This window comes from Micropterus dolomieu, linkage group LG16 (genome assembly GCF_021292245.1).
Source record: "Micropterus dolomieu isolate WLL.071019.BEF.003 ecotype Adirondacks linkage group LG16, ASM2129224v1, whole genome shotgun sequence".
Classification (NCBI taxonomy): Eukaryota; Metazoa; Chordata; class Actinopteri; order Centrarchiformes; family Centrarchidae; genus Micropterus; species Micropterus dolomieu.
Window position 1 is genome coordinate 13,971,667 of NC_060165.1, and position 16,455 is coordinate 13,988,121.

A 16,455-nucleotide genomic window follows, 5' to 3' on the forward strand; every position below is an offset into this window, starting at 1 on the left:
TAAACCCAATTGAGCATCTCTGGAGAGACCTGAAAATGGCTGTCCACCAACGTTTACCATCCAACCTGACAGAACTGGAGAGGATCTGCAAGGAGGAATGGCAGAGGATACCCAAATCCAGATGTGAAAAACTTGTTGCATCTTTCCCAAAACGACTCATGGCTGTATTAGATCAAAAGGGTGCTTCTACTAAATACTGAGCAAAGGGTCTGAATACTTATGACCATGTGATATTTCAGTTTTTCTTTTTTAATAAATTTGCAAAAATTTCTACATTTCTGTTTTTTTCTGTCAAGATGGGGTGCTGAGTGTACATTACTGAGAAATAAAATGAACTTTTTTGATTTTTGGAAAATGGCTGCAATGAAACAAAGAGTGAAACATTTAAAGGGGTCTGAATACTTTCCGTACCCACTGTAGTTTAGGTAAGTTAAGTCAGTTTAGGTTACTTGATCTTATACAGAAAATACACATGATGACCCTGTCATGTACATTATGTGTCATGTACTATGGGGAATTCTTATTGATTCCAGCTGCCATTGGAAATAATTGAAATATCAGTTACAGTGCTCTTAAAGCTATGGATTCTCACACCTCAATCTTATTTTCTCTTTTTTTCCTGACACACCAACACCCACAGAGACACACACAAATGTCAGTGTTTTCCCATTGTATCTCTGTTTCTCCATTTTCACTATGTTGTGCTCTGGTCTCGCTCTACTGGACATTAACCAGGGGAGGAATGATGGAGCAATTCTCAACACACGCGCAAACACACACACACTCATTCACAAACAGGGCTTTTCCAGTGCTCTGCGGGGAGATAGAGTGGTGTGTTTGGTTGTGATAGGAGCAATACAACCAGTTCAACATGGGGAGAGAGAGAGAAAGAGAGAGAGACCGAGGATTTTTTGGTTTGTTTGTTTGCTCTCTACAAGATTTTGGATATTGAAAAAAGCCAAACAAAAAAAAACAGCAGGACATGGAAACAATTTTCTTTTACAAGCAGTAAATCAATATGTCCTTGTGATTCTAGTGCAAATCAGTGCTGCTGTGTTTGCAGAGGTTTACCCATGCCAGAGTTGCTATCAGATACTGCGCTTGGGAGCTGAAAACAAGTATTGGTATTAGAGGTATTATATAGTACAAATACAAGGTCAATTGTGGAAGTGTTGGAGAAAAACATAAAATCTGTTATTTATATTATTTGCCTTCAAAATGTATAAACATCAGGTTGTATTCCAACCTGAGGAGTTGAATCTACTTATGTGTGGAACATTTTGTCTGTCATTTAAAGTTTCCTCCAGCTTCATTGAACTATATTTCCCACTCTTCCGTGGCTGTTGGCCCATCCTGTGTCATGTCTGGGGAGACCATATGTCACCACAGTGGGATTCACTCACATGCACATCTGTGGGCACATACACACTCATACAGTGTTTGATCTCAGTAGGTGAAGAGCTAGGAGGCAAAACTCTACTGGTTTGTGTTTGTGAAGTCACTTTTACAGCAAGGATTTTGTGTTTCAGGTACATTTTTGCATTTCTGTTTGTTGTGTGTTTGTTCTTGAGTGGCTTTAATATTTTATTTGTCCTTGAGGTTGCTTTCACATGTTTGTGGGTGTTTCTGTGTGCTTGCCTGCGTGTGTGAGCTGAATGTACAGTCAGCAACACCCAAGCTGAACTGTAGTGCAGAAAAGAAGACCAGAATGCGGGCTTTCTGCGTCTGTGGAAAAAGTGAAGCTGTTTGATGCCCCTCATGTTCTGTAATATGGAAGACAGGGAATCCTGGGAACACTATAATTTGAATTTCTAGAGCCTCATTTGGCTAGCTACTGTGTAAAACATTCGGGGCACATTTACAATAGACTGATTCTCAGGAAGTGGGTTGGTTCAGCTGATGCCACGAGCACAATGACACGATTGCTGCTCTTTTCATTTATTTGTCTCTGTGATTTCTCCGCTGCTTCAACCCTTTTTCGTTCATCCCACTCTTTCTGCATCTTCCTGTTATGCAGTCAGGGTGATTGATTGGGAACACAGGGAGAGAGACATGGAGAGGCAGCAGGAGAAAAACAAATGGACAAAAAAGGAAAGGAAGAGAAAAGAAGCAAGGAGAGATGTGGATATGGACAGAAAAGGGGATGTAGGAATAGTAAGAGGAAGGGAGGGTAGTGAATGAAAGAATGTACTAACAAGCATCTGACTTGGTTTATAGCCGAAAGGATTGTGATGACAAAAAGAGAGAATGATGGGGATGTTGTGAAATAGAGAAAAGCTGCAAATCCTGACATTGGTGACAGTGAAACCCACCAGTTCTTGGCACTTTTATTTGATAAATTCCTTAAAAGGGTTAATCAGTTGTTTTTGCTTCATTTTCTGCCAAACAAGTATCCAGTAAACGAATTAGGGGTTTACTGGATACTTGTTTCAGCACACATTGTGTCATTACCTGTTTTTGTAGTAACAGAAGGAATAACAACAACAAAGTCTTACTTTCATTCAGCTATCCTCCAGATTATATTTAACTTTGGTCACCTCATCCCACCTGACTCTTGACTGAAACTTTTTTTTAGATCTCATCATTCTTCAACTAATCCCAAGAGACAAGGCCAACATAATCCAGCATCATGTAAACCAGCTGGTTTATATTTTTATTCAGTTCTACTGAGCTAGAATGGGAGTTCTGTTATTTTTTGATATACCATCTTAATATACTACTGTGTGTTCTTTACCACACTCTCCCTCTTCTTTAGAAGTCACAACAGCACGATCAACCCAAGAGGCATATTAAATGACTCACACACACACACACACACACACACACACACACACACACAGACACACACACACTCCGTACCATGAGTCATGCAACGAGTTACAGAGTATAGTAATCTATCTTGTCTTGTCAGTTTAGTAAGGAGCAACTCTGATCTCGATGCACTACAGTGATCTGTGTGTTTGTGTGTCACTTCACTTTGTCTTCATTTGTACCTCTGTGTGTGTGGTCTGACTGCATGTGCAAATCTGTGTGGGTGGGGAGTGTGTACATGTGAGAAAGAGTGTGTGTGTATGTAGATAGATGCATGACTGTCGCAGTGTGTGTGTGTGTGTGTGTGTGTGTGTGTTTGCGTGGGGTGGCCCGTGCAGCATCTGTCTCCCTGCGCGGTGAGGCAGGAGGCAGGAGAAGTCGTGATAAGTCAGCACACATACACACTCACATCAGCATTTTATACTTGAGAGGAAGAAGAAGAGGATGTTGTTAGTTTGGATAAAGGAATGAGTGGAAACAAAGGAAGAAAGTGATATTGCTCTACCTTTTCACCTTGGCTTTTTCATTTTCCTACTCTACGGTTTATGCAGGATCTCCAGCTTTCATTCTCTCTTTCTCCTCTCTCAAGGGTACCAGTTGCCTTCCCCTAAGACACCAACTAGCATACACACACATTCACACACATTATGCACTGTACTCACTGTCCCACACACTGGCTGTCTATATGAGATGATTTATGCTCCTGTGTTGTATCATTTTTAGACCAATTACTATGTTTCTCTCTTTCTTTCTCTTCTGTCTATATATTTCTTACTTTCTCTTTCAACTCTTTCTTCTCTCGATTTCACCATTCCTCTCTAAATACTGTCCCGTGTTTTCTACACCTCAGTCTTTATTTGCAGACAATTTGAAATGTTTATTTTTTCTTCATCTTGGTTTTCCTCCCATTGTCAAAAGAACGAAGGAAGTCCGTGGATGTTACACTCATGTGTCAGGCCTGGGATGGACTGGTGGTCACCCCTGTCCCGTTTCCCAGTCTCCCCCCTCAGCTCATGCTGGGATAGGCTTCAGACCTCGCAGAACAGGGGAAGCAGTGAAGGAATGAATTATTAATTTAGAAAAATAAAAGCTTAATGGTCTGTTTGCCCAGAGACTTTTCAGCAGGGATGATGTTTGTTTGAACCTGGAGGTGGACAGATAACAGGCGTCTTTGTGTGAAAGTTAGAGAAATTGATAAAGGAAGAAAGAAATCACGTGACATTTTCTGTGTGAGATAGAGAGGAATTGAGATAGAGTGTGACTTGTGTCTGTGCGTGTAGGGAGTTAGTTATTTAGTTAGCATGTGACAGTCTTTCCCTGAGATTTGTTGATGTGCATTGTGCATCCCAGTAGGGTGCTCTATGTTCTGTCACTCAACAATTAGCATTCACTCTTTTTTTCTTCTAAAGAATTAATGATGAAAAAGGCCATCTTATCTAACACTTTGCATCACTTCGCACTAACACACGTATTCCCCTAAAAGCTGCCCCTAAAAACAAACACACTACAGCCGACAGCCAACATCTGCATATTTCCTGCCCTAGTATGAGAGGAGCATAGCATAGCATAGCATGTTATCTGGCTGTAAATTGTCATGGAACGAGTAACTTGTGAATCATTTTTCCACACCAAAACTACAGGTAATGGTGAACAGCCACAGACGGATTGTGTATCAGGGCTTTTGTCACATGCGTACAGATACATTTCACATCAGCCTTTCTGTATGTCAACCTGTTCCTTCCTTCCTTCCTTCTTTCTTCATCTGGTACAGTGCCTGTTGCCTGGAAACAGGAGTTTTGTCTCTTTCTGTAAACTTTGATAGTCAGAATGCTGGGCGAAGCAAAAGACAAATAGAAGAAGAAAAGAAATGGATTTAATAAGGCGGCATCCACATTAATGCAGAAACAATTTCAAACAGTTTATTTTTCAGTATTTTTCAGTTTAAACTAGCACTTTCCAGTCAGTTGATAAAAGTCCATCAGCCTCATTAAAACACATCAGTTGAGCACTTGACAATGTACAGTAAATGTGCAGAATGTGGATGTGCTGTGTTCAAAAGGACACACTGGGCTTTGGCTGATGTGTGTGTGCATGAATCCTAATCCACTGTTTTAAGGTGATCTGTCTTCCTTTCAAGGGTCAGAGGTTACCAATGACCATAATACAATCTCTTGTTCTCTCTCTCTCTCTCTCTCTCTCTCTCTCTCTCTCTCTCTCTCTCTCTCTCTCTCACTCTCACACTCACACTCACACACACACACACACACACACACACACACACACACACACACGTAGACACACATGCGCCCAGGGGCCCATAGATACGGTGTTTGGTCTGTAAATGACACTCTTGTTGAACGTGTGGTGCTGGCGTGTTCGTAGCATGTTTTAAATGCTTCTGGATTCGGTGCCTTTTAGCAACGGGATTCAAAGAGAATTGTTTTGTACTTTGTCAAGCATGATGCTATTGCTGTTCAAATTAATCCATACTGGCTGCCATGCTGTTGCTGTCAACCTTTATTTATGCATCTGCGAGTTCCATTTAACTGGGTGGATTTTAAAGCAAATAAAATCCACCCAGTAGAACCATGGATTTTAATTTTCTGGCCATAATATAAGTAGAATATAGTTTGACCCTGTTTCTTCCTGTTTATTTTTGGTTTATTTACACTTTGATACCTGTTTCACCATGTAATAAGAGTGAGTGGAGACTAAATCAATACTCACAGGGCACAGAGCTCAGAGCAACTGACAAAGATGATGACTGACAACATATTAGACTTTAAAACCTGAGGTACTATCAAAGCTTAACATAAGAACCTTTGCGAGTGAATCTCAATAATAGGTGTTAAAAAAGAGCGTTGCTCATTCATTTCATCCACCCACATTAGAAACGTAAGTACAATTCTTTACTCCTCTCCTCTCCTCTCCCCATTCTCTTGTCCTCTCTCTCTGACTATAAAAATCTGATGTCCTTAGAGCAGGGCAGAGGATGGAGAGTTTGTGAGGTGGAGAGTCCTCTCTTTATGGTTGTTAGCTGTGGAGAGTCAAGAAGATTGCCTTAAGTACTGGGATAGTTACCTTAGAGCCGCTGTTTTTCCGCTGTTGTTGATTTCACATCAAAAGATAACATACCATATTAATCTACAGCTGGTCTCTTGAGCATTGTCAGCTTTTATTATGAGTCTTTATTCATCTCCATGCTGTTGCAAGTACAACAATAAAAAAAAAGGAATTTTTGCTCACTGACCCAAAACATACTCGAATTTTCAAGCTCCATTGAAAATTCTATTAAACTATTAAATTCTATTAAATTGAAGGAAAATAATATGTAGACCATAATAACAATGAGCTGTTTACTATTGCACATTTTACTGGTTTGTTTGCAACAAGCTCTTAAGTTTGTCTTAGCCCCATAAAATTTTCCTCTTTGTTACTGAAAATAAAGAAGGTACTATAACACTCACTGAAACTGTACGGTGGTTAATTCACTGCCAAACTACATATGTTTTATAGACCAGGTCCTGCATTACACTGTAGATCTTGTATAAACAATGTGGCATGTTGTATGTAGATAGCACTGACAGCTTTATTAGAGCAAAGGCATGTGAAGAGCAGTGTTGGGCAAATTACTCAGGAATTGTAATAAGTTACTTTTGACTTGTTACTCCTTTAAAAAGTAATATTACTTTACTCATTACTGGGTATTAAAAGTAACTAGTTACATTACTCATTATGTTACTATATTACTTTCAATACCTTCACATCCTAAAAAGTGACGGACAACATGTTCAGCAGTAAATCCCGACTTTGGACTACTGATTTTTTGCACATATATTTATAAGCAGTAGTCAATGTTTCTACAAAGAGTAAAATGTCGCTTAACGGCACTCTCTCCCGTCGAGTGCATGCATCACTGGCAGTAGTGGCCGGAGTTTCTTTCTACAGGTTTTACATTGCTGTGCTGCTTGACTTCAATAAATTAGATGTAGAATTGTTCAAGGTTGAAAGCATTTTCCTGCTTACAACGGACGATAATGTTCTTTACATCTTAGACTCTGACACAATAATGGCGTTACTTACAGCTGTCGAAAGAACGCCTATCCTCCTTGTTCTCTATTCTTTAGCTTTTTGGCTAACCGCTGACTTGAACAACATAAGGTCTGGTGCCGGTGACCCACCACGCAGTCGTGCATTCATGTCAAGGATGTTGTGTTTCGGTAACGCAGGTTTACTTGGATTAGTAACTGTAATATTGTTACTGTTTTGGAGAGAGTAATCCCTTATGTTACTAATTACTAGGAAAAGTAATAATATTACAGTAACGTGTTACTGCCCAACGCTGGTGAAAAGTAACAGAATGACACACTAAAGTTTCATATGAGACTACGTTCAACACTATCAACTGGTGGCAAGTCTTAAGTATATGACACGGATCACTGGAACAGGCACAAACACACTATCTTTTAACATGTATTAAAGAGCGCACACTGTTGTACCCACAACACACTGGTATACACGTGTGTGCACACACATTCACACAATAGGAAGTCTGGAGGCTGAAAGAACAGTAGTAATTAAGACTATGTGCTGTGGATATTCTTGGTACAATACTGATCAGTGCCATCAGTGTGTGTATGTGTGTGTGTGTGTGTGTGTGTGTGTGTGTGTGTGTGTGAGAGAGAGAGAAAGTCTGCCGCCGCCGCCGCTGCTGCGGCCCACAGTTTCCATGGTAACGTTGGAACCCATCTTGGTCTCTATGGTAACTTGTGGTTGGCACCCACAGAGAGAGAGAGAAAGAGTGAGAGATGAGGGCAAAGAGGAGAGGAGGGGAAGACATGGAAGTGAAGGATGAGAAAGAGAGGCAGAAAAGGAAAGAGACAAGAAGAATCGTGAGAGAAGGAGTTAGAAGTTGGCGAGACTGCAGAAGAGAGTTTAAGTAAAGACCTCTTTACATGACTAATTGTCAAAAGAGGAGCTGTCCATGCATCTAAAATTATCTGCTTTTGTCTTTAATTTTTTGTCTAAGCCTCGAGTGTTGTTGAGTACCACTACACTTTGGGGTGTGGTTGGCTTCAGTTAGGGAGAAGGTAGTTGCTGGTTCAAATAGAGTGTGCGTGTTTGTGAAGTTTTGATCATATGATTTATACACAGAACCCACTTTATTTAAAAGATCGGTCCAGTTAATTATTACTTATTTTCATAATTATGGTGTTCAGTTATGATAACACTGTACTCATCAAAGTGATTTCATCACTAAGTCCGAAGAGCAATTCACCACAGTTGCACTTCTAGCCTGCTAATAGGACACACACTGTCATGGTTTTGGGTTTTCATTTTGTATTTCCTGTTTTATGTTGAAAGATTGTGTGTCCTGTGTAACTTTACTTGCTGCCTTTGTGTGTTTTCCAGTCTGTCTGATTGTCTGCCCTGCCCTGATTAGTTTCACCTGTCTCCAGTTATCTACCCCTCACTAGTGTATTTAGTCTGTGTTTTGCCTCGTCTCTGTGCCAGTTCATCTTTGTCCTTTAATCAAGTGTTCCAGCGCTTTCCCAGTGTTTCTCTGTGTTTTTTGGACTTTGCCTGACTTTGTTGTAATTCAGATTTTCTGTCTGCCCCCTTTGGGTTTGTTTGCCTTCAGGACTGTTATCTAGGTTTTTGCCTGTGCCTGCCTGACTACCTGTAAGCCTCTTTGTATTTTAATTTTGGCATATTAAATCATTTGAACTGCACCAGCTCAGCCATAGAGTCTGCATTTAGGTTAAATTCTTGAACTACTTGTTACCCTGCTTGACAAACCGTGACAGCACAACTCGAGACCCCTGTGCTTAGTCTCACTGTGGTTGCTACATCTGAATAAATCATTACCGGATGTTTGGCAGTCTGTTACTGTATAGTTGTACAGAAATGTTGCCTGTCTAAGCCAGAAAAAAATCTGATTATACTGCGGTCTGTTTTGTTTACAAGGTTGTGAGGAGTTCAGTTTTGCAGTACTTTTTTTTCAAGTTTACAATAACCAATAATGAAATGGTAAACATACTAGTTTACCAGTAACAAAACAACAAACAAACAAAAGTACACTTAAGTTTTTGAAATTGCACTTTATATACCTTAGTATACCTCTTATTCAGATGGGATCCTAAAGCTGTGTTACATTGGAACCTGTCAAGTTGTACATGTACTAAAGGTTGTATTCAACATGTGATTAGCTATAATGAAATTAGACTACTGATGTGTTCTTAGATACTTTTGCCTATTAAAATTGTCAAATTTCAATTTTCTTCAACTTCAATAAAACTAAGTTTTGTTCACATCTTAGGTATGTACTTACTTACTTACTTAGATTACACTTACAGAATGTCAATGACCACCACACTATATACAGTATGTAATGAAGCACCAAAGATTCATTGCAAGTCTACCCTAAGAAGAGCACATATGTGCAGAAATATACCTTTAACACACTTGTTATACCAACAATAAACTTTCACTATAGAAAAATTTACTTGTTCTTTGCTTGGGCACGCATAGACATGTACATATGCATGCACACACACACACACACATATGTACAATCACACACACAGAGGTTTGCAGCATGATGATACTTGGATCTTGGAATCAGTAATTTAAGATGAAATAGATTTAAGTGTAAATTGTCAGGTAAAAATTATTCTTTACAGCTTTTGATGTTTTTATCAGCCTTTTCCTGATTGCAAACGTACGTGCTTTGGATATGTTGAAAAAAGCAAGAAGCTTTGATTTGAAATGCTTATCTTTGTGGTTATCCAGGTGTTTTGTGTTTTCATGGTTGAGTAGCTGTTATAGTCTGTTCAGGCAGTTTTTTCTGTTCTTTTTGATCCCCTTGAAAACTGCATGAAAGAAACAAACTCATGCATACACACACAAGACTGTGATGTGACTGTGTGTTTGTTCAAAAAAACAGCTTAATGGCTAATCCTGTCTTGCAGCACACACACATACACAGAAGGTCATGGCGAATGGAAACATTGTCTGCTGTATGGTAGAATGTCGATACTATAATCTGATTGGCCTAGTTGATGGATAGGCGGTTTGGTTGACCTATCACAGTTAACTGAATTATTGCTCCCACATACTCACCTTTCTGTCATTCTGTCTGCCTTCTCTCTCTGACACTGTCTCTTTAGTCTTTCGCTCTCTCTCTCTCATCCATCCTCTTCTTCTCTCTCTCAGTCTCTCATCTTTTCTCTCTCATTTCTTTCCAGTCTCTAACAAGATTAGTCGTGCCCCTTATGGATTTTGCCCTTTATGGGTCTGTATGAACGGAAGGATAGGAGGCAGAGAAGTGTATCTTTGTGTGTTTGTGTGTGTGCGTCAGGCTGAGCTGTTCCTACCAGATGTTTTTCTCTGTTTTATTCTTCTGAGCGCCGCACTGTCTGCCTGTCACCGGCAGATTCACAGCCTGGGTTTGTGTGTATCTGTGTGCGTTTGAGAGAGAAAGTGATGGAGAGCTTTTGTGTATTTGAGAGGGAGGATATGTGTGTGCATTTGTGAGATTAATTACTTCCTCATAGACTACTAATACTCACTGTGCGGTGGAGGGTCTGCAGTACAAATGATGAATATAAAAAACAATCAATTCTACAGGCTCTGAAACTGACATACAAATAGAAAAAGAAGACAGGTGTTTAATGTGAAGAGCTGGATCTTTATCTTTAAGCCGGATACTTTTGTGCCTGTAAAAGACACTGGATGGACTTGAATTGAAATGAGAGGAGGTCAGATAGACAGAGACGAGAAACAAAACAAATTTAAGACAGCTTTCTGAGCAGCCCATTCAGGTGCAGAATCCTTGGCCTAAAAATCAACTTGCCTTTCAAGTTGTCTGCCTTTCAAAATGTGCAAATCCGCCGTGTTATAATTCATGTCATTCCTTCCGCTGTCAAGCTTCTTGAGCAATTTTAAGTGTGGGGAAAAAACTACCAAATCACAGTTTGTATGATAATCACATCATTAAGAACACAAAATCAAAGCATGATTCTTTTATCAATATCCAGAAGTTGTGATGTGGCTGGTGAGAATAAAGTGCTTTGAAAATCCAACTTAAATAAACCCCTTCCTAACCCTTACTTATTAGCATTTACAAATGTGACAGTGAAACCACAGCTGTCACGTCAAAACTGTGGGTACATGGATGACTGATTCCCATGGCCCAAGATATGTGTGTATGTGAGAGTCCTAATGGTAGTTTGACACAGTCTTTCTCCATGCTGAGAAGGTTGTTTGTTTAGCTGGACTCATGTCAGCCTTAACTGCAAATGTTGATGCAGTCACTGTATGCTTCAACTTAACCAACACTAACATGGGCTTCTAACTATGACAAAACTTTTTACTAGCTGTTAAAGACAAGTCATTTGAGTAAAACACATTTGCAGACAGTTAACTCAATTTTAAATATTCAGTATCTTATCAAAATATAAGCTATTTACACTCAGTACGGATTTGTAGATATCTTTTGAGTATGAAGAATATTCTGATAGTAGCAGCCTTTAGGTTTGACATTTTGTAGGAATTATAGTGTAGATTGTGGCCTCACACAAGTACTACAAAATAGGAAATAACAATAATACATTAAGAAACAAACAATCATATAAGTAAGTATAGAAAAATATATAAAATGAAATATTAAAATGTCATCCTATTGTCCTGGAGCTCAAATTATTGTATTGGCATTAATTGTGTCAACTTTTAAAATGGACTTAATGGTGGCATTCTGTGAGGATTCTTTGCTAGTGCTTTGTGAAGCTATTTTGGTAAACTTCGACACATACAGAAGCTGTGTCCCCCCCAGCCTCGGGTTCAGCTGACTTGGAACCTGAAGAGAACTGGCCGGACTTCTGTCCCAAACCTCTGGTCCTCTGTGAGTTTACTTTCATGAGAAAACAGTGGCAACAGGAGGAGGACCAGTGACTGAGAAGAATGGATAGACTGATTGATGTAGCAAAATATAGTTTTAAAAAAAAAGAAAGTACCTCAGAGGGACGGATAGAGAGGTCAGAGAATATAATATAATATAATATATACAATATTTTCTGTTTTGTTTACAAAGAGCTTAATAGTTTTGCACAATTACCATGATTTCATTGCAATTATAAACATGACAAAAATGAGATGTGGCAGCTAATTAGGTGGATGATGACTTGTTTGAAAGTTATGATGATCAGAAAGGCCCTCCCTGTCTCACTCTCTCTCTCTCTCTCTCAAGGCAATTTCAGGACATTTCCCAGGACCTTCTTAGGCAGGGGTCATCACGATGACAGCAATCTCTGAGGAACTCTGTCGTAGAAGAGTTGCTTCTGTGTTTGTGTGTGTGTGTGTGTGTGTGTGTTTGTATTTATACACACACACATGCATTCCTCTCTTTAGACAGTAGCCTCTTAGGACAGGAAGAGAGTCGCTTTGATTAAATAATCAGATTGCTTTGATTGTGTACACAATTACAAGTTAGACAAATACACGTTCACACATAAATAAGCAAACACACACACACACACACACACACACACACACACACCAAAAGTCACATAAACAGTAACAGAACAACTTGTTCTGGTAGATAAACTGAGAGGAGTAAGCAGCCAGAACTACAGGTTCGTAAGTGTTGTGGGCTTAAATTAATTAATATCATGAACGTGAATGAATGTGTATATATCTTTGGTATGGCCAGTTGTTCTCAATAGCATACCTATCATAAGAAACAGTTTAATTTAAGCATTATGAATGGATGTTTTATGCTTTCTCATTTGATTATGTCTCAGTATATGCTATCCAGTTAATGGTATATACTCACATGTGAAACTTACTCAGCTTACTACAAACTTTACCACCAAAGGCCTTTCTAAAATCTCCTCTCTCTTTCATCTGCTTTCTTTTTATCTTTCTCTAGTGCTTGTCATACTGAGTCTGTCTACGTTCCTGCAGTGCTGCCGATCAGACAAATAAATGGACCTGTCTTGTTTGTGTGTCTCCACAGGAGCGTGTGGAGTATCTGTTCCTCATCATTTTCACGGTGGAGGCATTCCTGAAGGTAATAGCCTATGGGCTGCTCTTCCACCCTAACGCCTACTTGAGGAACGGCTGGAATCTGCTCGACTTCATCATTGTAGTCGTAGGGTGAGTAGACAGAAACACGTAGAAAAGTTAAAAGCTGTGAAATGCTTTTTAATTTTAATCTAAGTAGTTTGATGGAGGGAATGACAATGATAGCAAGTCCTGTACAGTTGTAATTCAGTGTCTCTTTCCAGGATTTTTTTAATGCACTACCTAACACATTCTTAAATATCAGCACATCATTGGCAAATTAATTAATAAGTACCTTGGTATAATCAAAAAATTTAACTACAGCCAAGACAATTGGCAGCCTCTGTTTAATGTCAGAGGTACTCATAGTGTTAACCTATTTCAAAATTAAGATGACATTTCCCACGATTACTGTTGCAATGACAAGGAAGCTACTGTATTTCCTCTAATAGCTAACATTTTTTTTCACTTTAGCTTTGTTGATGACAATTTTTTCCAATTTAACAGGTTTGCAAAATCCGAACTGCTGGCACACAATGTAAATTTCAATGAAGAAAAATGTGGTCTACACGAATCATACTAATCTCTCAATATATGTATTATCTCATTTATATTTTAATACTACAATACACAACAACTTTAACAAGAAGTTTTTCCATAAAACAGTCTTCCTTCACAGTGAATCTGTATTAAAGCCACAGTAAACTTTGGCCCACAGTGTATTGGTAAAGCCTAAACTGATTAGCTTGTTAGATGCTGATAGCAAAGCTTTGCTCTGCTTTTCTTTATCTGCAACTCAGCAACATAGCCCATCTGCTAAATCCTCTGTGCCTGTGTGTGTGTGTGTGTGTGTGTGCGCACGCCTTGCCTTCCAGCTGTGCTTTGTGCACAGTGTTGTGTTGGGGTAATAGCACAATAGCCAGTGGACCTGACAGTTACATTAATGCCATAAAAATGGTCTAATTGACTGTGTGCGTGTGCGCAAGAGAGACAGCAAGAAGACACCCCTTGGGCTGAAGGAAGGCTCTGTGACTGCATCAAATAACACACACAAACACACTCAGTGAGTCTTGTTCATCGCCAGTCAAGTGTTCGCTCACATTAGCCATCACTAACTGAACATGGTTGGTTTCACCCCATAGACACACACACACAACCCATCAGCTGGCATCATGGTGCCAGTGCCCTGGGCATAAACACAACCTTTACCACTCTTATGCTGTTATCTAACCTCTCTGTCTGCCTCTCTCTCTGTGTCTCTATTTGAATTGTGGCTTTTATTGTGGCGCAGCATAATTTAATTGTGCAATAACACATTATGCTTTCCTTCAAGGAATTGCAACCCTGCCACAGGGAGGTCAGAAAGTCAAATACATGCTGCAGCTCTGGAATTGGCAAGGTTCAGTGTCTTGCTCAAGGCCACTTCAGGAGTGTTGGTGCTTACTGTGTTGGGAGGTGGCTGGCCCCTCTAGACTTTCTCAGGTTTTTTCATTTTTCCTTTGTCAAAATATGAACGCTTGACGTGGCCACAAAGCTTCTGAAATTACCAAAATTCTGAAAAAAACAAAATAGATAGAAACACTCTATTACTATTAATAATGTATTTGGGTTCAACATTCCTTTTAGATGTTATACTGTATACATGGGGGGCATCTCATTTGAAGTGTGGAATATCAATGATAAGAAACGGATACAAACACTTCTGGCAGCAAGCAAAAAGGCTGTCATGAAGAATCGTAGCCACCTACCTATGATGAATGGATAGAAATAATTCATGAAATATATATTATGAAAAGGCTGTCATTTTCCAAAGTCCAAAAACATTTTATGGATTTTGACAGATGGACTGAATTTATTATCCCTATATGGTCAGGCATTACCTGACCTGATAGAAATAAATGAGTAAGAATATAATGTGATTTATATATAATTTTAATGCATCTACCAGCTTTTCCCCGTTAACCCTTTGTAGTAACTAAGGTGAAAGCTAAATAATTAAATTATTATTATTATCAATTGTAAATAATTAAAGCTAATGTTATAAAAGAAAACCTCTGGAAGAGGTCAAATGGTTATCAAACTTACTGCAAAAAGTTTTGTGCGCAATGCAATGTGAATCTGCTTGTGGTGATACTGATACTATGTAAAATGATGAAGTTGAAATAAATGCTTTCCCAAAATGAAAAATGAAGCACTCTGTTACAAGTAAAAGTCCTGTATTCAAATGTTTACTAAAATGAAATTACAAAAGTATTAGCATTAAAATGTGCTTAAGTACATTAAGTACACATTATGCAGAATGGCTCATTTCAGATAATTCTATATTACATTGTTATAATTTTTGATCCATTAATGTGTAAAGGTGGGGCTATTTTCTTTTACAACATATACTATCAAGTAGCTTGTCAATTTCAGAAGATCAATAAAGATCATCTTTATCCATAATAATACATCAGAATTTGTTGATTATATTTTGTATCATTAAATTAGAATCTGCTATGTAATTAGTAACTTATCAAATAACTGTAGTGGAGTAAAAAGTATAATATTTCCCTCTGAAATGTAGAGGAGTAGAAGTATAAAGTAAAGTACCTAAAAGGACAATACTTGAGTAAATGTAATTTCCTGTTACTTTCCACAGCTGGTTACCTCCTACAAATAATGCCCTCTTCCGAATTAAAACAGCATTACTTTTTGTTGAACGTTTCTACCAACACTCTGATAAAAATCGTGAAGGTGATTTTATTCCATAATCAAAATCTTCTCCCTAACCTCAGACAAGCAGTTTTACTTGCTTAAAAATTAACCATTCCTTAGCTAGGGTGGTAGCAGATTAGACAATGCTCCAATAAGATTTTTCTGAAAAGTTTCAATTTGTCATTTTGGAAGGCACCGACTTAGGCCTATTTTGTCATATATATAAGAACTTGTTGTGGAAATGACACAGAAAAAATACCTTAGTAAAGTCATGAAACACAAATACACACATATTCCTTCGATTTCACACGCTCAGGACACACAGATCCAGAAAAAGTTCAGATGTGACAGCACTGTATCTCTGTGTGTTTGCATGCATGAGTGGTTGTCCTTGTGCCTCTGTGTGCCAGCCTGCCTGTGTGTGTGTGTGTGTGTGTTGTGTGTGTGTGTGTGTGTGTGTGTGTGTGTTGTGTGTGTGTGTGTGTATAGATGAGAAGTGACAGAGTTCTCTCCCTCTGGAATGTTTACCATATGGGTGAAAGAGCTTGTACCTGGTCCTGAGCAGCCTTAAAGGCACACACTCCTCACACAAACACACAGGTACGCACGCACATGCACAGATGTTGGAGCCTATATTCTTGCTGACACGTAGGTAAGAGTTGATTTGTGAGGGCTCAGTGAGCTAACAGGCTGTGTGTGCATGTGTGTGTTTATGTGAGGGTGTATTACTCACATTGTGGGGACTCTCCTTAAAGTCCCCATAATGTAAAACAAAAACTTTTAGGGACTTGGTCTAGGCAAGTAGTGGTAGTAGTAGTAGTAGTAGTAGTCTCCAGGAAATTAATGTAAGCCAATGTAATGTCCCCTGAAGTGATGGAAACACAA

At 38.9% G+C, this 16,455-nt stretch overlaps 1 protein-coding gene across 6 annotated transcripts in view; it reads left to right on the forward strand.

The window, feature by feature from the left end:
• Window positions 1-16,455, forward strand: part of cacna1c (calcium channel, voltage-dependent, L type, alpha 1C subunit) — a 152,229-nt gene that overhangs the window by 49,633 nt on the left and 86,141 nt on the right. For all 6 annotated transcript variants that reach the window (XM_046071682.1, XM_046071688.1, XM_046071683.1 and 3 more), the window contains exon 3: window positions 12,827-12,966. In XM_046071682.1, coding sequence (XP_045927638.1) covers window positions 12,827-12,966 — 140 coding nt within the window. The remainder of the gene's footprint in view (window positions 1-12,826; window positions 12,967-16,455) is intronic.